Source organism: Mastomys coucha, unplaced genomic scaffold (genome assembly GCF_008632895.1).
Source record: "Mastomys coucha isolate ucsf_1 unplaced genomic scaffold, UCSF_Mcou_1 pScaffold7, whole genome shotgun sequence".
Classification (NCBI taxonomy): domain Eukaryota; kingdom Metazoa; phylum Chordata; class Mammalia; order Rodentia; family Muridae; genus Mastomys; species Mastomys coucha.
In genome coordinates, this window is record NW_022196913.1 from 54,133,686 (window position 1) to 54,158,242 (window position 24,557).

Here is a 24,557-nt window from a genome sequence, read left to right on the forward strand (position 1 = left end):
CCCTCTCTCCCTCTGCTCCTCTCTCCCTGGCCAGGTCCAGTCTGCTGGTCATGTTCAATCTACTTCTTTCTCTCTGCTCTGGACTCTTCCAGATACCTCTGGCTGTTCTCTCTCAAATCTACAATAAAAACCTTTCCCTTGCTGGGCAATGGTGGCACACGCCTTTAATCCCCGCAATTTCGGAGGCAGAGGCAGGCAGATTTCTGAGTTGGAGGCCAGCCTGGTCTACAGAGTGAGTTCCAGGACAGCCAGGGGCCAGGGCTATACAGAGAAACCCTGTCTCGAAAAACAAAACAAAAGGAAACCCTTTCCCTTAACCATACCATGGAACATTCATGTCGGTTTATACTCCTGGTATCAAGGCCTGGGAGGAGCACATATGGACCCCTTTCCAAGGGACTCGGTCTCTCCTAACTGAAACAAGCAGCTGAATTGGCTCTCCTAAGGTACAGATCGTTTGTTTCTGCTGGCTTCTTCTGCCCATCATACTGAACTCCAAATTTTACAGTCCATCTCTTCAGCTGCTGCTTCTCTCCACCTTCTCTCTCCTGGTGTCGCCTTGGAGTCGCCTGCTCTGTCTCTGTCAACTTCTGGAGCTTCCTAGGGCTACAGAAGCTACACTGATGCACCAGGCAGCTTCTTTCATCCCACTGAGCATCTGTCATATGGAAAGGGATGCCTCTCCTTTGTGATTTGGGACATTTCTGACAAGACTCTTGGTCTGGTTGGGGACACCTCAGCTAGGAATTCTTGTCACCAGAACACTTACTCTTCTACCCCCTACCCTCGAGCCCCTTCGCACGTATTCTCAGTTCAGTCCTGGAGCTTGCTCTGTCTCTTTTGCCACCCCCCTCATTCTGTTCTTGGTTGCTGTCTTGCCAGCTCTCTCTCTCTCTCTCTCAGCTCCCTCCTGGAACTTACTCTATCTCTAACCATGGCCAATCACTTGTTTCTCTCCACATCCTTCTAGGAGCTAACTGCTCTGTGTCTCTCTGTCCCTCTCCCTGGCTCACTGCAGCCTGCTGTTTTAAGTAGGACAGGTACATGGTGCAGCTTCTTTATGCTCTCCTGGGTCTCTAGGATGTTGGAATCCTCCCTCTGGCAGAATTTCTATTTGTGATCCTTTTCTCTAAGCCTTACCCATCTCCTCTTCACTCTCTTCTAAAGGATGTCTTCTTTCTTGCTGGCTCTATCTCTCAGCTGTCTCCTGTCTCTAACCATGAGTGTTTCCTATTCCACAGGCTCTTCCTAGCCAGGATGGTCCTCACCTGCCTTCTCTTAACTTTTTTTCCCTCCTAGGACTCAGAGATTCCATTAAGCCTTGTCTTGCTGCAAATGCCTGGGCTTCATTACAATTCAGTGGCCAAGGATGGCACACAAGATTTCCCAGTTCTCACAGATTGTTAGAACTTCTGTGCAAACAAATGATCCCATAGTCTCTTATTTCTAAACTTTTATTTCTCTGCCCTCCCTTCTCAATTTTTTTTTATCTCTTAGTCTTCTTATACTGGTCATTTCTCTCTCTGTTAAATTCAGTTTTTCAGAGATTCAAATGTCTTTGGGGTATGGGTAATATTAAACTTTTTATGTCGTTCTACTCTATCAAAAGGCTGGTTCTGGAGTTGAATTTTGGCCCTTCCTCTCCAGACTTAAACATACTTGTTTAAAAGTTCCATTCAAAATCTCTGTCCTGGGTCAGGTGGACCATGTAACTCTGCGATAGGAAAGAGAACAAAACATAACAGCATAGAAAAGAAACTAGGTAGTTAAAATAATTAAAAAGTAAAGTATTGCCAATAGGGAATCACAGCTGCTTACCTCATAGTTATTCTTGGATTTCTCTAACTCTCTAAATACTCCCCTCTCTTACTCTTAAAACTTCGGCTAAGGTATAAACTTTATCTCAAGAGTTGTAAGACTGTAGTGTGAATTCTCTTTGGATCAGGATTTGCAAATAGAGTATGGATTTAAAAATCTGTAAAATTAGTAACAAGTCAGCTTAAAACTTTTTTTTAATAAAAACTTATTTATTTATTATATGTAAGTACACTGTAGTTGTCTTCAGACACTCCAGAAGAGGGCATCAGATCTCGTTATGGATGGTTATGAGCTACCATGTGGTTGCTGGGATTTAAACTCGGGACCTTTGGAAGAGCAGTTAGTGCTCTTAACCACTGAGCCATCTCTCCAGCCCCCAGTTTAAAACTTTTAACAAAGCCAGGCAGTGGTGGCACATACCTTTAATCCCAGCACTTGAGAGGCAGAAGCAGGCAGATTTCTGAGTTCAAGGCCAGCCTGGTCTACAGAGTGAGTTCCAGGACAGCTAGGGCTATACAGAGAAACCTTTTCTCAGAGAAAAACAAAACAAAACAAAACAAAAAAAACTTGTAACAAAAAGTGTCAATAGTTTTTTTTTTTTAAATCTATACATAGGTAATCTTAATTGGCTACAGCATACTGTATATGTAACTTAGATTCAATTCTTGTTTTTTGGAAAATAGAACTTCCTAACTACAAATGTTTGATTAAGGTTTATAAATTCCTAAGGTTATAAATGTCTCCTCAGGTGAACAGAAACCAACTTAGAGATGGATGTCTAGCCACTTTATGTCTTTGCTAACTGTGTTCAACACCAGGCTTCTAGAAAATTTCAGATAAGGAAGAATATATGCTTGATGAATAATATGTTTGAAAACTAAGGTTTATGAGTTCCTAAGTCTATTCAGGCTAGCAGAAACTGACCTGAAGATGTGTCTGACCTCTCTGACTTTGCGAACTTTGTTAGACTTTAGCTATTTGGATAAGTCATACAAGAATCTGTGATATCCTGTAATGGTTACCCTACAAAAGGGTCAGGAAGTCAGGTTTCCAGTCTGTTGGTAGTCTGGGAAATGTTTTCTGAGAGCACAGAGGCTGAGTTCCAGAGATAGCCAAGGTTGTACCTTGTGCTGCATCTGGACTTGGTAATGTGTAAGAGTGACCCAGACGGTACTGGTTTTGAAGGCTTGAAGGGGTCATGAAGAGCAGCTGAGGCTCAGCATAGTGAGAAGCCATGGGAAGCCATTGGTGAAGGTGCAGCCTCAGTTGCAATTGATGGCCCAGGACTGAAGGTGTCATTCAAAAGAGTTGAGGCTAGGCACCATGAAGAGAGCCTATGAGAGGCTATTGGTGAAGCCTAGTTACAGTGGAAGACAGCAGTGTTTTGGAGATGCCAGCACCATGAGATGACCACCAAGAACAGTGGCAGCAGTGGAGGACAGGCAGCTGGAGCCTAGAAGACAAGGTATGTGCTACAAAGGGCAGAGCTGGAGAAGTGACCCAAGCCCTTGGAGGAGCCCAGAAGATCGTGAGTGGATCCCAGACATTGGATGGTTCAAGTTTGATTCTGATTTTGATTGTGACTGTGCCCTGATATCTTTCCCTCTTGAAATAAGAAAGTATTTTAGTGGAGCCCACAGTTAAGAGACTTTGAATTTTAAAAGATATTGGATATTTTTAAAGGATTGAAATTTTAATATGTAGAGGCCATGGGACTTTTAAAGTTATTTAGATATTGGAGATGAATAAGAAAGTAAGGGTTGAGGCTTAATAGTGATGTGTTTGTGTATCAAGTTGACAAGGGGTCAGTTGTACTGGCTGGTTTTGTGAGTCAACTTGACACAAGCTAGAGTTATCACAGAGAAAGGAACCTCTCTTGAGGAAATGTCCTCATGAGATCCAGCTGTAAGGCATTTTCTCAATTAGTGATCAGGGGTAGGAGGGCCCATTGTAAGATGCTGACCCATCTCTCTAGCCCTCCTTCTAAGGAATGGATGGGATACGTATGTGCTATGGTGTACATGTAAAGTCAGAAGATAACCTGCCAGAGTTGATTTTTCTTTCTACCATGTGGCTCCTGGGGATTGAACTACCAGGCTCTGTGGCAAACTTTTATGCACTGAAATATCTAACCGCACTTTATGAGATATACTCTTCATTGGCCAAGACAAACTTGGGGCTTTGAAGTGAAAGAGAACCCAGGAGCCTGAGCTACAGTGAACCCAAAATTAATCTTAAATGATGTAAATTATAAGGCACCTCCAACTAGGTATACATTGTGTGCACACATATATAACTTGCTGTAACCAGTCATTCCCTCCAGAATGAGGCCTGAGAACAGGTTTTTCCAGGCACGGTTTCTCTGTATAGCCCTCGCTGCTCTGGAACTCACTCACTCTGTAGACCAGGCTGGCCCTGAACTCAGAAACTGGCCTGCCTCTGCCTCCCAAGTGCTGGGATTAAAGATGTGTGCCACCACTGCCAGGCTCATTTATATATTTTTAAAGATAGTCTTACTATGTAAGCTTGAATTTGCCATGTTCTTCCTTGCCTCTGCCTTGTAGTGAGTTGCTGAGATCACAGCCCCAGAAGATGGTGAGGTGGCACCTGTATTGCTGAAAGTACTTTATTAATATTTTCATATTCTGGGCTGGAGAGATGACTTGGCAGTTAAGAGCATTGGCTCTTCTTTCAGAGGTCCTGAGTTCAATTCCCAGCAACCAAATGGTGGCTCACAACTATCTGTAATAGGATCCGATGCCCTCCTCTGGTGTGTCTGAGGAGAATCACAATGTACTCACATACATAGAATAAATCAATCTTAAAAAATATTTTCATATTCTACTGTGCAAAACCATATTTGCTTGAAATGTCTCTTTAAACACTTTGACAGGGTTTCTCTGTGTAACCCTGGCTGTCCTGGAACTCACTCTGTAGACCAGGCTGGCCTTGAACTCAGAAGTCTGCCTCCCTCTGCCTCCCAAGTGCTGGGATTAAAGGTGTGCGCCACCACTGCTGGCAAATTCAGAGTCTCTTTAAAAGAACCCTGGTGATGGCATGGCTTCTTTGGGACCTCAGTTTCTTTCTACATAGCTCTGGCTATCCCAGAACTAGAGCAGGCTGGTCTGCCTTCTGAGTGCTGCGATTAATGGAATGTGTCATCATGCCTGGCAGGGCTAGCTTTTAGGAAATTGATTTGACAAGTTGCTGGCTTCCAGTTTCAGGTGACTGCGATGGTTTTGACTTGGACTTTGAACTCCCAATCACATGATGTTAGGTAAGGGCTCTACCACTGAGCTGTGGTGGAGTTTAGGTTTTGTTGTTTGAGATGAGGGGGGCATGTCTTGTTATGTTAGTCCAGGTTAGCCTCCAGCTCAAAAGTAATCTTTCTACCTCAGCCTCCTGAGTGGCTAAATCCAGCAGATGTGACGGCTTTAAACCATGTCTACCACTTCTGCTTTCCCACACCATGATGCCCAGCTGACTGGGGGGTTTCCTGATGAAGAGAATTAGGATGATTTCCTGATGAAGAAAGAGATTCTCAAGGCAGAAGACCATAAAGGCAACAGCTCCCATCTGGAACTCACATCACATCTTGCCTTGGAAATCAGCCTCCCAGGCTGTGTAGAAACTGGGGTGGTGAGGGGCTGTGGAAGGGAGACTATTCCCAGTAAGGCTTCAGAAGGTCCCCACTGACTGCTAGCAGCAAACACAGACCTGTGAGTAATGAGAGCTCAATGAGTCCCATGTCCCCAAAAGGCTCAGGCCTCCATGGGTGATGATGATATGTGATCAGTTTTGTGACAGCTTGATTCGGGGGTTTGTTGGAATGGCCAACTGGGAACTGACAGTGGTTTCTACCTTAAAGTGAGTTTATGATTTATTTATTTATTTAGACAGGGTTTCCCATAGCCCAGGATAGCCTTGAACTTACTATGTGGTTGCAGATGACCCTGAACCTTCTCTTCCCACCTCCCAAGCACCGGGATTACAGGTGCAAGCTGCCCTGCCTGGTTCGTACAGGGCGTGGGACTGAAGCCTTGTTCTGTGTGATTCGCAAGCATTCTGCCAACCAAGCTGTACCTCCAACCCCACTTTATGTTTTTATGCAAAGAAAACACATCTAGTTCCCTCATCCACAATTTACAGATGAAGTCCTGAGGCACCCTTCTTCCAGGTGGTGCGTCCATGCCCCAGAAGATGACAAAGTAGCTACCTGTAGTGCTAAAAGTACTTTATTCATATTTTCATAGTCTACTATGCAAAACTATATCTGTTTAAAATGTCTCAGTCTCTCTGAAGGAACCCTGGTTGTGGTGACTTCTTTGGGACCTCACCCCAGTAGCAGTTCAATGAGCAGGTCCTGTCACAGCCACAGAGGTCTCCTCCAGGAAAGACTGTTCCCCTCTGGGGCTCCAGCCTTTAATGTCGGCTAGGCTCCCAGCAGCCCCCTATACCTGGAGATGACTGCCCTGGCCCATGTCCAGCTGGGCAAATGTTGAGTTGCAGGCCTCTGACTAGTGGGGTCACCCTGGAAGGTACACTTTGGGCCTCATGGGGTCTCCAGGGGCCAGCCCTGCAGAATTCATTGCGTGGACCATCACGTAGGTGCATGGAGAGCTGGAGACGCCACCAGGGCCCGTAGTTCCCATCCTGAAAGTCCAAGGGTCTTTGTCCACACTGTGGGTCACACCAGACTGCTCTCTGATGTCACCAGGGTCTCTGTGGGAAGAAGAGGCATGAGCTGGGGAAGAGAGTGATGGGTCTTTCTGGGCTCACCCAAGGCCTTGGTGGACTCAGGCTAGACTACCCAAGGGGCCATCTCCTGTTGGAAGTGCCATCCCCACAAACCCTGCTACAGGATATTTCTGGATCTCAGCTCTCTCATGCCAGTTCCCAGAGAAAATAACTTGTTGGAGATGCCTCAGTGTCTATGAGAAATGAGGGGCCCAGCTGCCTGGCCAGGGCCTAGGGATGTCCCAGGCAGGAAAAAAAAATGTCACCTTCTCTCCTGGATATGTCCCCTTTGGAGGCTAGGCCACCTACCTTCTATACCCCCAATTCCCTGCAGCTCCCTCACAAACTGCTGCGGACAGCATACAATGACAGGGACTGCCTGCAGTAGGCCTGGATGGAGACATCTCAGAAGCCTTTGGCAGCTCCTTGTAGAAAAGGATGGCGTCTGGGACCCTAAGAAGCAAGAGACACATCCCTCCAGGGGACCTGCCATCTGAAATAAGGGTTAACTTGGTTCTTTCTGGCCACTGCCTGGCAGCTTTGCCCATGTCATTTATCATTAGAGCTTCACAAGAACATGCAAGTAGCTGGCCTCGAAGCTCTGAGCTCTGAAGTATAATAAGTTAAAGTTTAAATAATGATAAGTTTACAATTATTATTTTTTTGGTTATAGGCCTGGGGATAGGGAAGCTTGAAACTTTGGGGAACAATTGTAACTCTTGATTCTTTGTGGGATGTGGTTATTCTTTTGAAATTGATTTGGCAGTGATTGATTATATAATGTGTGTCTGTGTGTGTGTTTTTTTTTAACCTGCTTTTGGAGTATTAATAAAAGACTGGGGCAAGAAAAAGGTGAAAGAGCATGTAGAGAGCAAATGCAGAGAGCTTGTAGTGAGCATGGAGAGAGCGAGTGAGGAGTATGTGAGGGGAACGTGGAGAGCGAATGAAGAGTGTGAGAAAGAGAACATAAAAAGAGCATGTGAAGAGTGAGTGAAGAGAGAATGTGAGGCATGTGTGAGGAGTGTATGGAGAGTGTGTGTGAGTGAGTGAAAGGAGAGTGCATGTGGTGTGTGTGTGTGAGATATGTGTGTGAAGAGTGTGTGTGAGAGTGAAAGGGGAACACATAGAGGTGTGTATGAGTGTGAGACTTCCAGAAAAGAAAAGTGCACAGGAGAAAAGCAGAGTGCGCAGAAGAATGCAGAGTGTGTGCAGCCTCAAGCTGAGAGCGAATGAGCAAGCAAGAAAGAGAGCAGAGAATGAGAGAGAAGAGAGAGAAAGTTTAAGCCTTGAAAGATTGCCTGTCAACTTGTAAGCAAAAAGTAGTCTATGTCTATTTATTATGCGCCTTCCAGATATCCCTGCTTCCAGTTGAGAACTCTGATCCTGTGTCCAGGCTGGACCCCGGCAACAAACTACTTCTCCAGGCTGATGAGCTGGCCCTGCCTACCTACTGACCTTGTTCCAATCTCTAGCATCTAGACTCCAGGCCTCTGTTCTCTGCAGATTGCCTGGCTACCCGCCTCTTCACACATATGTCCCTCTCCTCAGGGGCTGTCTCCCTCTCCTGCCACAGGTGGACTTTCCTGAGTAGTGGCTTCCAGCATTACCTCCTGGGCACGCTCCCAGACCAATGCTCCCTCTACTCCTTCCCTATGAGGGAAACTACAGGAAGCAGAAATTAAGCAATGGTCTAGTGGTTTTGTGAACACATGAATGAAATAACAAGTAAGTACTAGGATTACAGGCATGTGGCACCAAGCATAGTTTCCACAGTACTGGGAATTGAACCCAGGGCTTCGAGTATGCTAGGCAAGCCCTCTGCTACCTGAGCTATTATATAACATATTCCCAGTCTTCAGCATATGTTTATTTTTTTGATGTTTTGTTTTGAGATAGAGTCTCTCTCTATGTAACTCTGGCTAACCTGCGGCTAGATTAAGTAGACCAGGATGGCTTCAAACTCACAGAGATCCTCTTGCTTCCAGAGTGCTGGGACTACAGGTATGTGCCACCATTGCCAGATAGCACACGTTTTTTTAACTTTTGTCCCATAAATGGGACAAACTCAGTACCTTCACTTAGGAAGATGGCAAGCATCTGGAAGAATTTAGGATGGTATCATATACTAACAGCAAGGTCAGAGGGCAGGCTCAATAACCAGGCACTGTGGCCCTTGCTAGAGGGGCAGATGGCTCCAGATTTAGAGCATCCTTCTTCCTGGGAAGCCGAGGCCAGGGGCTTTGAAGCTCAGGACTATGCACTTCCAACATGCTAGCCAGACCTGGGCAGAAAGACCCCTTTCTGAGATCACCTGTCTCCTCATTACTCCCTACTTCCTGCCTTTTGAGCCACACCGACTAGAGCTGACTTTCAGAGTGGCCATCAAACCATCATCCTCTTTCTTGTGGTAGTCCCCTCAGAATAGAGCATCCAAGTCCCACAGCACTCTCCCACTCCCTAGGAGAGTGTTCTGTAACAGTCTCCTCTGAAATTGAAACATTCTATCCTACAGGTTATCTCCTTAAGCAGGAAGGCAAACAATTCAAAAGAGCTTCAGGAGGGCCCTTGAAACTGACAGATCCACTAGACCCGACCCTGCCAAAGTAAACTGTAAAAGCTTAAAGTTCCTTATCAGACAGGAAAGCTGAGCTGCAAAGATGAAGCTGAGACCAGACCAGCTGCCTGGAAGAAGCAGAAACCAGCGGAGCTTCCTAAAAGAGGTTCAGATCAACTTGAATCACTTGGAAGGGATATTCTCCAACCTGCTGAGCTGCCTGCTGGCTGTACAGTGTGCTCCAGGTTCCTAACTTTTGTGATCTGTCACCCACGTGGGCCTTGGTGCATTGGTTCACCAATTGCCATTTTTTTTGTGGGATCCCTATCTGGGACGAGACATGCATTGTGTCTCCCCAGGAAAAGTTCTTTCACACAACAGGTAGGTAAACACAATTCCATACACAGTTCTGTGGCCCCCTTGGAAAGATATTCCTCATAAGAATTGGCCGAACTTATGAGGAACTGAGGGACATAGAATCAAACTATTTGACTTAAACAATCCACTCCTTGGATTAGCCCAAAGATTAGCCCTAATAAAGAAAAACAGCCAGGTACACATCTGTAGCCCCAGCAACTTAGAAGACTGAGGCAGGAGGATTCCTTAAGCTCAGGAGTTCCAAATCAGCCTAGGAAACATAGCAAAACCTGAAGCCAGTCAAACAAACACAATCAAGGATAAGACTCAAAGCCCCCAGGCCGCCAAGATAAAAAGGAAAAAGCAGAAAACTGAAGGCAGAGCCAGTTTCCTACACGATGTGTTGACACAGGAAAATGGATGCTTTCTTTGAAAGCATTAGACCTCTTACATCATATGTGACACAGAGCCATGCAGGTGGTCATCTCCATGCCTCAGTTTCCTTTCCTGCACAAGGACAGACACAGTTATAACAATGGTGGCCAACATTCACTGCGCTCTCAAATGTGCCCAGGGCAAACTGTGGGTTACTACTACCTCTTGATTCCTGCAGTCAAGGCAGATGAGGTATGGGGCAGCCAAGACCCTTCAGGGAAGAGCAGGGGTTCTGCTGCCTTAGGTGAGCAAGTAGGACAAAGAACAGCACCAAGCTGGCCCAGAATGCACATAAGCCCAAGTTCAAAGTACATCAGAAGAAACTGAGTGCAGCCATGCAGGGCTCCTGCTGCCAAATAGGCCACCAGAGCCAAAGAAAGGGAAGGGCTGAGGAAGAGCAGAGGGCAGCACTCCAGGCCGGTCACGACATGTTCTTGCTGGGTATCATGCCAAATGCCTACAATCCCTGTATTTGGGAGGTAGAAACAGATGAATCCTGAGTTCAAGTATATAATCAGCCACATAGTGAGTCTGAGGGTAGCTTAGGCTACATGAGGCCCTGACTCAAAAAACTAATTTTTTCCCTCTCAAAAAGAACATGAGTTCATTGTAAACCAATAGCAATGAAATGAACAAAGAAGAACTAAAGAGCATACTGTGGCTAAAGGCAGGAATCTCAAGTCAATACACCACTTGGTAATCCCCAAATTGCAGCAGATCCAGGAGGATCCCTTTGAACTCTTAGCCCACGGTCAGAACCCCCTCATGCCCCAATAGTAAATGGATCTAAGGGACTCAGCTCAGCTCAGAGACCACAGGCTTGTCTCTGACAGTTTGTGGCTCTGCTGAAGTGGTTCTCATGCTTCCTGATGCTGTGGCCCTTTAATACAGTCCCTCATGCTACGGTGACCCCCCACCCCCAACCATAAAATTACTTTCATTGCTACTTCATAACTGTAATTTTGTTACTGTTACTCATCGAGATATAAATATCTGTGTTTTCTGCCCCTGTGAAAATGTTAGAATACCCTCAAAGGTATCAGGACCCCACAGATCAAAACAGCTGCTCTGATTTGAATGAGAAATGTTTCCCACAGGCCCATAGATTTGAACACTTAGTGCTCAGTTGGTGGCGCTGACTGGGGGTTATGGAACCTTTGGAGGTGCAGTCCCCAAGAGGGAGCACACAAGTGGGGGTGGGCCGTGAGAGTTTACAGCCTCTCTCCACTTCTAGTCTGCTCTCCACTTGCCATGTGCAGTTGAAAAGTAAGCTCTTAGCTTACTCTGGCTGATTCTGGCATCAAAATAAGCTTTCTTCTGGAAGCTGCTTTTTGTTTTTGTTTTTTGTTTTTTTCGAGATAGGGTTTCTCTGTGTAGCCCCGGCTGTCCTGGAACTCACTCTGTAGACCAGGCTGGCCTCAAACTCAGAAATCCACCTGCCTCTGCCTCCCAAGCGCCACCATCGCCCTGCTGGAAGCTGCTTTTAATCATGGTGTTTTTTATCACAGCAACAGGGAAATAACTGGTAGAAGCCTCCACAGAAGACCCATGATAAGAATTCACAGCTCAGTGTGGAGTTGGGGGTATGGTCACCAAAGAGACAATGGGTTTGTACTGGTTAGGTCATTTGTTTTGTTCTGTTTTTCAAGAGAGGGTTTCTCTGTATAACTTTGGTTGTCTCTTTGTACTTTGTAGACCAGGATGGCCTCAAACTCAGATAGCTGCCTGCCTCTGTCTCCCAAGTGCCGGGATTAAAGGTGTGTGCCACCATGCTGGGCTTTTGCTGGCTAGTTGTATATCAACTTGACAGTACTTCTCTGTGGTCTTTGCATCAGCTTCTGCCTCCTGCCTCCTGTTCCTGTCCTGACTTCCTTCAGTGATGGACTGTTATGTGAAAATGTAAGCCAAATAAACCCTTTCTTCCACATCTTGCTTTTGATGATGTTGTTTCACCACAGTAACAGAAACCCTTATTAGGACAGGATATCTATATGAGACTTCCAGCCTGAACTTCTACTCCATAGCATGAAGGTCAGAGATGCCTGTCTCCACTTAAAGGGCCCCAAAATCTGACGCTGAGCACAAAGTCAGGCACATTAATGCCAGCAGCAACCCTGGAGGTGTCTTCTGCTCTATCTATCACCAAGGTAGCTAGATTCTAGAGTCATAAAAGGCAGGTCCTGGGCCTGAAGATACGGCTCCGTTGACAAAGTGCTCATCTGGTACGCACAAAGCCCTGGATTAAGTCCATAGTTGTGCACAGACCAAGTATGCCATCTTCAATCCCAGCACTTGGAAGGCAGAAGTGGGTGAATCGGGGGTTCAAGGTCTTCCTTGGCTATGTAGCAAGCCTGAGGTCAGCCTGGGGTACATGAGACCCTATTAAAGACAGACAGACAAACACACAAACACACAAAGAAGGACTGTGCTTTTACTAGTCCAGAAAAAAGATAGAGTGCATCAAGAGAGAAAGAGCCATAGCTGATGCCTACCTAGAGCTAGGAGAAAGAGAGGGAATGTGGAGAGCCAGGAAGAGAGAGAGGGAGAGAGGGAGGGAGAGAGGGAGGGAGAGAGAGGGGATGGGGATAACTGGCATAGCTGACAGCACAGTAGGAGGCACAGGGTCTCTGCCAATTCTCAAATTCCACTGAGTTTAAACTAGATAAGGCAAATGGGAGGGCTAAAGCACTAGAACAGCTTAGGGGTTGGGAGGTGAGGCACCAGAGAAGCAGGTGCACCAGGGTCCCCAGAATGTGAGGTGGCCAGTGTCCCAGGACCTGGCAGAGCTTGGTCTGGAAAAGGGTCCCTGGGTCTCTGTATCCTTAGCACACCCACACCTTACAACTTGGGTTCACACCTACGTGGTGAAGCTGTGGTTGTCATGGGCCTGGCTGTGCTGCATCCCTGGCTTGCCGCCACCACCACTGGAACCACCATTGCCACCACCACCACTGCTGCTGTTGTTGTGGTTGTGTCCCTTGAGGCCCAAGTAGGCAGCTTGTACCGTCTCCAGGTCCTCGCCTCTCAGCTGGTACCACAGCTGTGCCGTCCTGGAGGAGAGAGCCCAGGATGAAGGGCCTTGATAGACCCCTGGTCTCCCAACAGCTGTGGCATGCAGATACACCTCTATACAGCCCATCTTGGCTCTGGGTGGCGGAGGCCCACTGACCAGCAGCAGGACATGATAGGCGTGAGAACGGGACACCAGGGACAGGGGAGGGAGGTGGGGGGAATGTGTGGCCTCCAATGAAAAGCAACTTAGCAAACAAACAAACGGGGAAGGTTCTAGCATGAGCAGTTGACTGCTGAACTCTGCTGTTGTGAGTGCCATGGAACAAATGGCACTCCTTTAAAAAAATAGTTTGCTTATTCATTTATTTTTGTAGTGCTGAACAGCAAATACAGGGTTTTAATTTTTTTCTTTTTCTTTTCTTTTTTTCTTTTTTTTTTTTCTGAGACAAACTTTCTCTGTATAGCCCTGGCTGTCCTGGAACTCACTCTGTAGACCAGGCTGGCCTTGAACTTAGAAATCCGCCTGCCTCTGCCTCCCAAGTGCTGGGATTAAAGGCATGCGGCACCACGGCCCAGCTTTAATCTTTTTCAAATTACACTTTTATGTTGTGGTAGGAGGCACATGTACCACAGGGTACACGTGGAGGTCAGAGGACAACTTGTGGGAGTCAGTTCTCTCCTTCCACTGTGTGGGTTCCAGGAACAGAACGTGGGTCATCAGACTTGACAGTGGGACCTTTTATCCACTGAGCTGTCTCACCTGTCTCAACAGCACCCTTAACAGTGATTATAACATGGTGAGTTTATGTGTGTGTGTTTTAGCACAATAAAACAATGAGAAAGAGGAGTCAATTACTGTCAGGTGTGGTGGTACACAGGTGTTGGGGTGCACAGGTGTGGTGGTGCACAGGTGTGGTGGTACACGGGTATGGTGGTGCACAGGTGTTGGGGTGCACAGGTGTAGTGGTGTACAGGTGTGGTGGTACACAGGTGTTGGGGTGTACAGGTGTGGTGGTATACACCTGGAATCCTAGGCCCACATCTGTGAGGGCAGTGACCCGTACCTGATGTATAGAGGCATCCATCTGTGGCAGCCCAAAATGCCACCAACACAGCAGACTGGCATATGTGTATGCAGGTTCACTAAATATCCCCTGTATGTGGACAGGAACATGGCAGAGTGGGGGAAACACTTGCTGTGCAACATGAGGACATGAGTTTGAATTCCCAGAACTCGTGTAAAAAGCTGGACACACAATGTGAGCATAGTCCCAGCACTCTTACATGCAGACAAGAGGAAGAGACAGAATTCCTGATGGACATCCAAGGTTGTTCTGTAACTTCCACATTCATACATGTCCAACTGTACACGCCCACAGAGACAGACTACACACACGCACTCTTGTGAGCACACACACATGCACGCATGCCCTGTGCCTTCACAGCCCAGTTATATGCCTCAGAATCCCAGGAGCATGTCTCCTCACATATCTGAGGAGAGATGGACCTGTGGGATGCTCAGACGCTGCCCCAGGGTACCTGGCAGATGTGGTGAGCAACCTCACAGCCAGGCACAGCTTCTGGAAGGACATGAGGCTACTTACTGTACCTGTCAGCACGCCGGTGCTCGCTCTTCTGCTCGCTCTTCTGCTCGCTCTTCTGCACGCACTTGAGGAGGCAGCAGGTGAGGAAGGCCATGGACATGAGCAGGATGATGGCACAGCTCACAATGGAGGCGATCACTGCCACCTTGAAACCAAAGGTCTCGTGCGGCGGCACAGCTGCAAGGGAAAACCACAGCTCCTAGCTGATCTGCTAGGCCCAGGGTCCCTAGGATAGGGCTCACAGGAGGATCTACTTTGAGGGACACCAGTCAGGCTCTAGTGGCTAAGGTAACTATTTATTTATTTATTTATTTATTTATTTATTTATTTATTTATTTTGGTTTTTCGAGACAGGGTTTCTCTGTGTAGCCCTGGCTGTCCTGGAACTCACTCTGTAGACCAGGCTGGCCTTGAACTCAAAAATCTGCCTGCCTCTGCCTCCCAGATGCTGGGATTAAAGGCATGCGCCACCACCACCTAGCAAGATAACCATTTAGAAAGAACATATTTAAAGGGATTTATCAAGGAAGACATTCTCAAGAAGGGAGCATGCCAGCCAAGTTTGACAGGATGTGCCAGCAGAGGTGTCATCTGTTTTTCAGAAGGCCCATGCTGGCAAACCCTTCTTAGCTCATCTTCCTGAAAGAAGCAAGAATGATGGACACGGACAACCTTGCTCAGGGTCAGCTGAGTGACCGCAGCTGTCACTAAGAACATGTTCCATTAGATTCTTGGGAATATTCTTTGAAAAAGATCCCAAGATCGTAATTCAAGATTTATTTATTTATTTCACGTATGTGAGTACACTATCACTATCTTCAGACACACCAGAAGAGATCCCCATTACAGATGGTTGTGAGCCACCATGTGGTTGTTGGGAGTCGAACTCAGAACCTTTGGAAGAGCAGTCAGTGCTCTTAACCACTGAGCCATCTCTCCAGCCCCCAAGATTGGTAGTTCAAACATGGATATGCATATTACCATGGGCTATATAGTCCCCAGGCCATTTTCAGCTCCCTGACTGCATGCTGGCCATCTAGAGTTCAGACTCTAGCTCTCAGAGACAGGACATGATCTGGCCAGAGGTGGATGACTGGCTGTGAAATGGGGGGACAGCTAAGAATCATCCACAAGATGTAAGGTTGTGTCCTTTACCACCAGGGGCCCCTAACTCCATAAGGCTATTCCTGGGACACCCAGCCACCACCTGGGTTATGTCCTTGACAGGTTAGCCCTGCCATTTTGGGTTCTCATTCTCTCAGAATCTAGTCCTTAGAGACACCCTCATCTCAAGAGATTGAGCTGACACATGATGTAGAGACTCTGGGCAGTATATACACATGCAAGCACCAAGCTATTTTGACTCTGTGCACTAATATAATACACCAGCCTTCACTTAGGAAAAGGCCACATGAGGCCCTGGACAGTCAAGACAGGTTCTACACATATAACCAGACAACTAGAATATGAGTCTTCCTTCCCAGAAACTGGGGATCCAGGGCTGCACAAGCCCGGCCCTCAGTACTCCCAATTCCTAGAATTCTTGGCACCTAGAACACCCGTTAGTGTTTGCCTGAGGCCTTCATGTAGGAACAGAGGGTGAGTAAGGAAGTAGGTAGGTTTGTTTCCCCACTTCACAGATGATAAAGCACCAGCTTAGATGATACTAGTGACCCGTCAGGGGCCAGGGCAGCATCAAAGAATTGAAACCAGCACTGCATCTGTCCTCAGATGTGAGAGCAGGGATCAGTGGGAAGAGAACCATCAATGTGAGCTAGCCTATGAGTGGACCAACTACCCTTGATGTGACAGTATCTGAGGCCCCCATCTCCCACCCCAACAGCAGCTGAGCTGGGGCAGCTCAGGAAGGGGGAGGGGCATACCTTTGCACACAGGGCTTCCTGAAGACCAGTCAGCGGTGCTCCCATTCCAGGCGCAAGTGAGGAGGCCAGACCCCACCATCTGGTGGCCAGAGGGGCAGTGGAATATAAGCACAGTCCCCAGTGAAGTGCCATCTCCACGGACAACTTGCAAGGTGCCTTGAGGAGGGGGATGGAGCTGAGCACAAGTGCCTGGAGAAGAGAGGTGGCTGTGAGGTTGGAATGTAGTCAGCAGAGGGCAGAGAGGCCACTGCCACAGCCCCCCAGGAGACCCTCCAGAGCTGGGCACCGTATGGCCTGTATAGGTCTGAGGATTGTGTTAAGACAATAAACGGCAATATACAATGATTAGCTAAGCATTTGTTTCAAAGGCAGCAGAGAGAGAGAGAGAGAGAGAGAGAGAGAGAGAGAGAGCAGGGACAGAGGGAGAGAGGGAGGGAGGGAAAAAGGGAAAGAGAGAAGGAGGGGGGAAGGGAGGAGAGAGAAATATGAAAATTGATCATTTGCTACCTCTCAATAACAGAAAGACAAACATTAACTCAGGTGAACAAAACTAGGAAAAAGATATCTAGAAAATAAACAAACCTCCAATCTCTTTGATTTGCAAAAAGATCTTACCAATGAGATTTAAACATATAATTTACTTTTAAAATTGAACTAATGTGTAAGCAAGGAATACAAGAGATACAATGTCCAGTTAGCCAGAAAAGTATGCCTACTACTACACAGCAAGCCAAGAGACCTGAATGGCAGCTCATCTTTCCCTTAGCAAGGTGGCTAAGATTTTTATTTCTTAAATGATAAGTATATGTATGTGTGTCTGTGTCTGTGTCTGTATGCATGAGTGCATGTGCCCTCAGAGGCCAGAAGGGGCTGATTCCCTAGAGCTAGGTTACAGGCTGTGGTGAACCACATGAAGTATTCTGGGAAACAAGCTCAGGTTCTCTACAAAGTGTCCAGGCGGTGATGGCGCACGCCTTTAATCCCAGCACTTGGGAGGCAGAGGCAGGCAGATTTCTGAGTTCGAGGCTAGCCTGATCTACAGAGTGAGTACCAGGATAGCCAGGGCTACACAGAGAAACCCTGTCTCGAAAAACAAAAAAAAAAAAAAAAAACAAAAAAAAAAAAAAAGAGAGAGAGAGAGAGTAGCAAGTGTTCTTTTGTTATTGGCACTCACAAAGACCTACGGCATCTGCCTCCCAAATGCTGGGATTGAAAGTGTGACCCACTTGCAAGTGCTGTTAACCCTGGAGTCATCTCTCTAGCCCCAAGGTAGCTGAGATTAAAAGAAAAACAAATGAGATGGGGTAGCCCTCTGGGGTATAGCACTTGCCTAACATATACCAAGGCTCCGAGTTCTATCCTAAGGTGGTACAAGAACTTATGATAATGATGAAAGCCAGGATCCCTTGGGGTAGAAAAGTGACTCCCCAGGTTGTAGTTATAGCCAAGCCTTCTTGGATAAAGTCCAGTGAATGTGAGGGCTACTCGGTACATACCATGATGTAACGGGATGCTCACCTCAGAGCCTGGTGGAATGGCAAGAGTCTGCAAAACACATCTCCAGCAAGAAGCAGAGATTCAGAGATTCACCCATCAAGGTACCAAAAAAAAAAAAAAAAAAAAAGTGCGAATGCACAGCCCCAAATTGTAGCAAAATGCTAAGAAGCAGGGACAGCAATGTTGTCCTTAAACAGAGATGCAGAAGGGCCAGGGAGATGCTGGCTCAGTCAGTAAAATGCCTGTCACGAAAGCATGAAGACCGGCAACCCTAGTAACTCACTGGCTGTTTGTTTTTTTGAGACAGGTTTCTCTGTGTAGCCCTGGCTGTCCTAGAACTCACTCTGTAGACTAGGCTGGCCTCAAACTCCCAAGTGCTGGGCTTGAAGGCATGTGCCACCACCTCTGGCCATAACTGGTACTCATGATTCCAGAATCTCACCTCTCTTCATGGAGTACCAGTTCTGTCTCCATAAACATCAGGGGCGGACTGAGGAAGGAAGCTGACCTCACAAGTCAATCAGACTCCACACTCCCCCTCTGCCTTTGTAGTATTCTGGAATATGGAAATATACTATCCCCCTGGCCAGAGAAGTGGACATGGGACTTTCGAGCTGTGGTAGACATGGCTGGGCAGACACAGGCCAGCCTCAGGGCTCTTCCCCAGGATGCCAGGCAGCCAACACTTCCCAGTCCTCAATTTAGAGTGACAACTTCTGCATTCTTCTGCAGCTCAGCTGGCAGAGCAGAGGCCCACCCTCACCACCTGCTACCAGCTTGGTAGCAGATAAACAGAGAGGAGGCCCCCGGGGTCGCAGCACCCACCATGGTCCATCAATCAGCGCAGCGCTTTACTAAACTAGAACTTCATCACAAAGGGTCCTGGCTGGTAGGGGTGGCCAGCAGCACAAGTATGTGCCACATTGAACAGCTGTGACAGACTTGAACCTTCTGTGCACCCAAGTTGGGCCAGCCCAGGCTGTGAAACCAGAGAACCTAGATTGATAGTTGCCCTTATCACCTGGGGACTTCTTACCCTGAGCTTGTCTCATCTCCTGCAAACAGAACACCAGGCAGCGTTTCGAGAGGACAGGATGAAATGTCTGTGGCTCATCAAGGAAACCACCGTCGTCCACTTCCCCTAAATACATCTTAGCTGCCGGGTGGGTGGGGCACCACAACATCCCCACTTGGTTCATGCTATGTCTGTCAACAGCCACATCCGGTACTTTGGGGAGGGCTCTACTGGGAGGGGGTGCTTGTCCTCAGCTAGAAACTGTAAGGCCTTGGTACACCTCACAGCCAGCCAGTCACGAATCTTAAAAGGCAGATTTCCTGTCCTGTCATTGAGCCTCCTAACTGTGTGTGTGTGTGTGTGGGGGGGGGAATGAAGGATGAAGCCACCGACAATCACCAAGGAAAGAGGACCAGTCAGCCCTGCCGCACTGGGTGCAGAAGCCCAGGAGCTTTTGTCAAATTAAAGAGCTAAATAAAAGCATGAATCACTTCTAGTGCAAGACCAACAGAGGGACGGCAGCCCCAGAGAGATGTGGAAGACCTTAGGGTGGAAAGCACATCCTGGTTAGGTAGACTGGGAGAGACTTGGGATAGAGGGGCTTCAATTGCCATCCCAGACCCAAATATGGCATTTCTAGCCAGCTCTCTAGAGGACTCACAGGGTATAGAGCCCCAGCTGCCAAATACTGTTCTTCATTACAAGGACAGAGGTGGACAATGGGGGTGAGCCCCTTCTCCTTGTGTTACTCAAGGAGAGTTCTGGCCATGGAGGCCCAACTTCCTTTAACCCAAGCTGAAGGAAGCACAGAGAGAGTGGCCCTGGCTGGGAGTAGCCTGGTCTCCCCAACCCAAGCTCCCAGACTCCCTCCCCCTAATATGAGGAGATAAACACGTGGGCTCCTGGATCAGATCCAGCAGCAAGTTTCAGCCTACGTTTCACACTGACCTCAGACTTCCCCATCTGTAAAATGGGTATTCTGCCTAACAGGGTCACAGGGAGGGTGGGGCTGCATGGTAGAGACACAGAAGCAGGGCTGGTTCACAGAATTAGTGCCTCGGTAGACCTCAAGGCAGTGTCTCATGCACTAAATCAACTCCTAATCCTCCTGCTTCCACTTTCCCAGTGAGAGGATTACAGTGTCCACCACAGTAGACCTATACCATGCCAGGGATGGAATCCAGGGCGTCATGCATGCCAAGCACGTACTCCACCAACTGAACTTCATCCTTCAGGTAGGGCTTTAAGCAGTATCTCAAACACTCCAGGCCAGGCTGGCACTACTTTACACATGCACACACATGCATGCACATGCACACACACACACACACACACACACACACACACACACACACACACGCACGCACACACACTCAGTCAGTATGTGAATTCTCTCTCCTCCAAGTTCACAGTACAAGGAACCTCCATCCCTAACTCCATCAGGGTCTTTCTCACCTATTCCTAGGCCTACAGGGCCAGTAAATTCTACTCTGGGATGGACACATCTTCTAGAGGAGCTTGAGGCCCACAGACCTAGTCAAGGGAAACACAAAGGTGGGCACCCTGGCTTCCTCAGCCTCAGATGGCCTGTAAATAAATGTACAGAAAGCACAGGGCAGGCAGAGATATGCTGTCAAAGTCTATGAAGCCTGCAACCCTTGGGCGTACTGGAGCAGAGGATGAAGCAAGATAGTGAGCTTGAGGCCAACATGAGCCACACAAGGAGACCTCTTCAAGGCACACAGCTTTAAATCCTGCACCCGGGAGGCAGAGGTAGGTGGATCTCTGAGTTAGAGGTTAGCCTGGTCTACAAGAATGAGTTCCAGGACAGCCAGGGCCTCACAGAAAAACCCTGTTTCAAAAACTAAAGGAACAAATGAAAAAGTCCTTACTCAGAGAGAGACACCCCCCCCCCCCCCGCCAGCTCAACCTACAGACCCACAGCTATTCTTCCTTGACACCTCACAGACTCTCCCCATGCCTGGCATCTAAGAACCAAGCCCCATCTGTCCTTCCACCGCTCAAAATGTCTCTCCAGCCCCAGCCCCAGCAGGCACACTGTGTTTCCAGGAAGGCACTCAGCTAAGCTGACAGCAGGTGGCTTTGCGCCTTCTGGGAGGGAGCACTGCCTCCTCTGCATATCTCCCAGCATCTGATCTTCCACCCTCTGGGCACCATTCTGGTACAGATGTTACTTTGGTCACTTTTTTTTTTTGGTGGGAGTAAATCTTCAAGAGAGTGAAAAGCAACAGAAAAAGAAAAGCGACCAGAATTAATGCTCATAGGAAAATCGCACACGATCCAGCCTGGTCCTCCAGGCTTAGGGGGTAGAACGAAGGACAGATGGGCACAGCAAGGTCACCTACCCAGCCAATAAGGGCCTGTAGCCTGTCTCACCTGACATCTTCACCCAGTCCATCTGCAGTAGCTCTGTTCCCAGGTCCTTCCACCCGGAGGTGTATATAGCTAGACCTGGGAGGGACACCATCCTCCTCCCCTAGTCCTTGAGGTCAGCTAGATGCCTTGGGACAGAGCCTTGTTTGTTAATCTTTTATCTGGAACCTTGGACCACAGGCAGGGCCAGCATCTTCTGTGCTCTCTGAGGCCCATGGCTCCCTCACCCTGACCTTTTTAATATGTTCCCTTTTATGCTGGCAGAAGCTGTGTGAGCACAGAGAAAGGGAAGGCAGGCCTCTGGGCGGAGCCTCTGGGACTTTGGTAGCTAGGCTTGTGCTCCCACCTGCCAGTGAGTCCTTACATAATGTTGCTCTGGGTCTGCATCGATCCAAATGCCAAATGTGAATCATGGGAGGGATGTGGGGGATGGGATTCAAACTTCTTAAAGATGACTGAGTTATCCATACACAGACACTGTAACAGCAGGACCCCTGGACACCAGCAGGACAACATGTGGCCCTGATACTGAGTAAGGCCCATAGCTCGGCTTTGTGCCTTCTGGGAAGCCATCTGTTCTCTCTGAGCCTATCTTCCTATGCCCCTGAAACCATGGGCCATCTAGGCTGGGCTCCATACCATAGACTATGTGTTCTCTTTGCATGGCAGAACAGAGCTTATTCTAACCAAGGAAAATGCCTCTCTGAATCTTCTGGGTTGTATACGGCAAGAGGAGGGGAGCGTCATGCTGACTCACACTGGCTATCACAAGCCCTCAGTTGCTCCTGTGTAATAATGTGCATACAGGCTGCAGGGATGAAGCTGAGAACTCATTCAAAAGGCCCACCTGCATCTATCCACTGAGCTTCTCTTCTTGTACCTTTCAAGGCCCCTTCTGGGGTTAGCAGGAGGTGGCCTCCAGCCTCTGGAACCTATCCACTGAGCTTCTCTTCTTGTACCTTTCAAGGTCCCTTCTGGGGACCCTGTGTTCCTGGAAAACCTCCCGGACTAAGGAGTTCAGGAGCTGCCCTGGGAACAGAGCCAAACCCTCTATCCAGTCTAGATAGGAGACCCAGACTGAGTGGGGGCTGGGGGGATGATGACTTAGTCCTACCCACAGGAGATCACAGGCCTCCAGAATGCTTCTGGCCTGCTCAGTAATGGGCCCATTCTACAGACTGTGGGAACCACACATCCCTATTATTTTATCTCTCAGTTATCTTCTGACAACACCAAACTATCTCCACATGGCTTCAGGCCCCTTCTTTTCCCTTCCCCTTCCCAGCCCATGAAACAAACAAGACAGGCCACAGGCTCTATTATTCAAGAACCAGGGCTCTGTCTCCCAAGTGTGTACCTGGGACACACTTGGAAGCTGGGTGCTAAGGACACACTGTGAGGGCACGGATCTCTCCTGAAGCCAGGCAGGGCAAGGGACAACTGAGACACTGGACTCTCAGACTTTCTCCAGAGATTCCTATGCAAATAGCCTTTTGTTTGCAAACTCAGCAGGGCCTCAGGCCACCCCATGGGATAACTTTAGGCAAGGCCATCCACTTCTAGCTGGACACCTATTCCTCCAGACTACTATGCAGAAGGTACTCACAGAACACCTCCCTTTCCCCAGCAGGCCCAGGCCCAGGGTTGGCCTCTTCTAACACAAAGGCACTCCTGTGGAGTAACAATTAGAAAGCCAAAACTAGCCACACCTGTTGGGCCCGCAATGGGCTGGCACCAAACGGATCAAACCCACTAAAGGTTTCCCAAACTGGGGGTCAATCGACCCTTTCACAGGGATCACCTAAGACCATTAGAAGACACAGTCATTTACAATAGGACTCATAACTAGCAAGATTACAGTTATGAAGCAGCAACGGAAATAAATTTATGGTTGGGGGTTACCACAGCACGAGGAACTGTATTAAAGGGTCGCAGCGTTACAAAGGTTGAGAAGCACTGCGCTAGGGTGAGGGCAAAATGTGCCTCCAGATCTCAGGTTCCTCCAGTGCAATGCGGCTAAGGCCTCCACAGAGGCAGGGCACCTCCTGGATGCTCAGGACTTAGCTCCTGGGAGAAATGTGCTTTTGGTGGTGTTTCTAAGAGTTAGCAAAGCTGACGTCAGCATTGCTTCTCGCCCCTTTTGGCTAAGATCAAGTGTAGAACCCTCTTCAGCACACTTAGCAACCACTTTCCCTCCTTCCGGAGACCTCTGACCTTTGACAGCCTAGATGCAACCCGGGTCCTGCTTGCTGGATAGCCTCGCGTCTCCTCTCTCACAGGCTCGCTTTCCCTTTTGTAAAGTGAGGCTGGAGTAATCAACAAAGATAACAACTCTCTGCAATCCAGAAGACACTTGGGTGACTCCCTCCAACCCCGGGCCTCACACCCCGCCAGGTGAAGCCAGCTCCGACTTCCGCAGGCGTCTGGTACTGCGCGGGGCGACCGTCGCCGAATCCGTGCAAACCCTAAGAGGGGCCCGCCGCCTGCTTTCAGGCGGCTCGCCGCCCCGTTTCAACTCAGTTGGGGTCGCCCGCTGGATCGGCGGGAAGTCAAGAAGAAAGTTCGTTCTCGAGAAGGCCCTGGCGGTGCGAGACACGCCCCCTTTCCTGGACAGGGTCCCCAGCATAGCAGCCCCTCACCCCTCCACTTCTCCGTCGGTGAAAAGGGCGCTGAGACCTGCGGCCTCAGCCCTCACCTGTCTGGTTCCCTGGGACCGGCGTTGTGTTCCCAGCACGCCCCCGGGGTCTCGCTCGGCCCCGAAGGGTCGCAGATACTCGGCGCATCCTGAGAGCTCCGCAGCGGTCAGTGGAGCCTACCGCGGTGGAGGCGGGGCCTAATTGAGGGGGCGGGTCGCTTGAAGGCGTGTTTCTAGCCACACCCAGGGCGCGCCCTCCAAGAGGCTAGAGTTGAACTTTAGTCGGGTCCCGCCTACTCCTTGTAGTGGGCCGGCTTGGCAGAAGTGGGAACTGGACACCTGGGGTTCGGGAGGAGCAGAGAATGGGGAGCCTCCAGGCAGATCTCCTAGAAGTCAGCCCTTGAGCTAGAGCCGTCTGTTTGCACATCTCTCTCCCGACTCACCTCTGCAGTCCATGGCCAGGCATGGGACCTTGGAGAGTGCATGTCCTGTTAGATCACAGATCTCCAGCCTCCCACTCTCTTCTGAAGTCCGGGTTGGTTACACCCACTAATGTCTCCTTTTCACTTGAACTTACTAGTCACTTGTGATGTGGCTTTCTTCAATGCCTTTACAT

The 24,557-nt window shown here is 48.5% G+C and overlaps 1 protein-coding gene across 6 annotated transcripts; it reads right to left on the reverse strand.

Moving 5' to 3' along the window:
- Positions 1–6,031: 6,031 nt before the first annotated feature.
- Susd3 (sushi domain containing 3) lies at positions 6,032–24,244 on the reverse strand. 6 transcript variants are annotated; one of them, XR_004115227.1, is made up of 6 exons: positions 18,934–19,671; positions 16,401–16,589; positions 14,523–14,694; positions 12,759–12,951; positions 9,918–9,973; positions 6,428–6,540 (listed from the first exon to the last, which is right to left on the reverse strand). XR_004115227.1 is itself a non-coding variant. In XM_031359155.1 (6 exons), the coding sequence occupies exons 1-5, from the start codon at positions 19,094–19,096 to the stop codon at positions 9,961–9,963; spliced, it is 726 nt and encodes a 241-aa protein (XP_031215015.1). In that variant the 5' UTR covers positions 19,097–19,672; the 3' UTR covers positions 6,428–6,540; positions 9,918–9,960. The 6 variants fall into 6 exon arrangements, 5 of the variants coding, with proteins under 5 accessions (XP_031215014.1, XP_031215013.1, XP_031215012.1 ...); XM_031359155.1 differs by having other exon boundaries at positions 12,763–12,951; positions 18,934–19,672; XM_031359154.1 differs by lacking the exons at positions 9,918–9,973; positions 18,934–19,671 and adding an exon at positions 24,002–24,244 and having other exon boundaries at positions 6,032–6,540; positions 12,763–12,951.
- Positions 24,245–24,557: the final 313 nt, after the last annotated feature.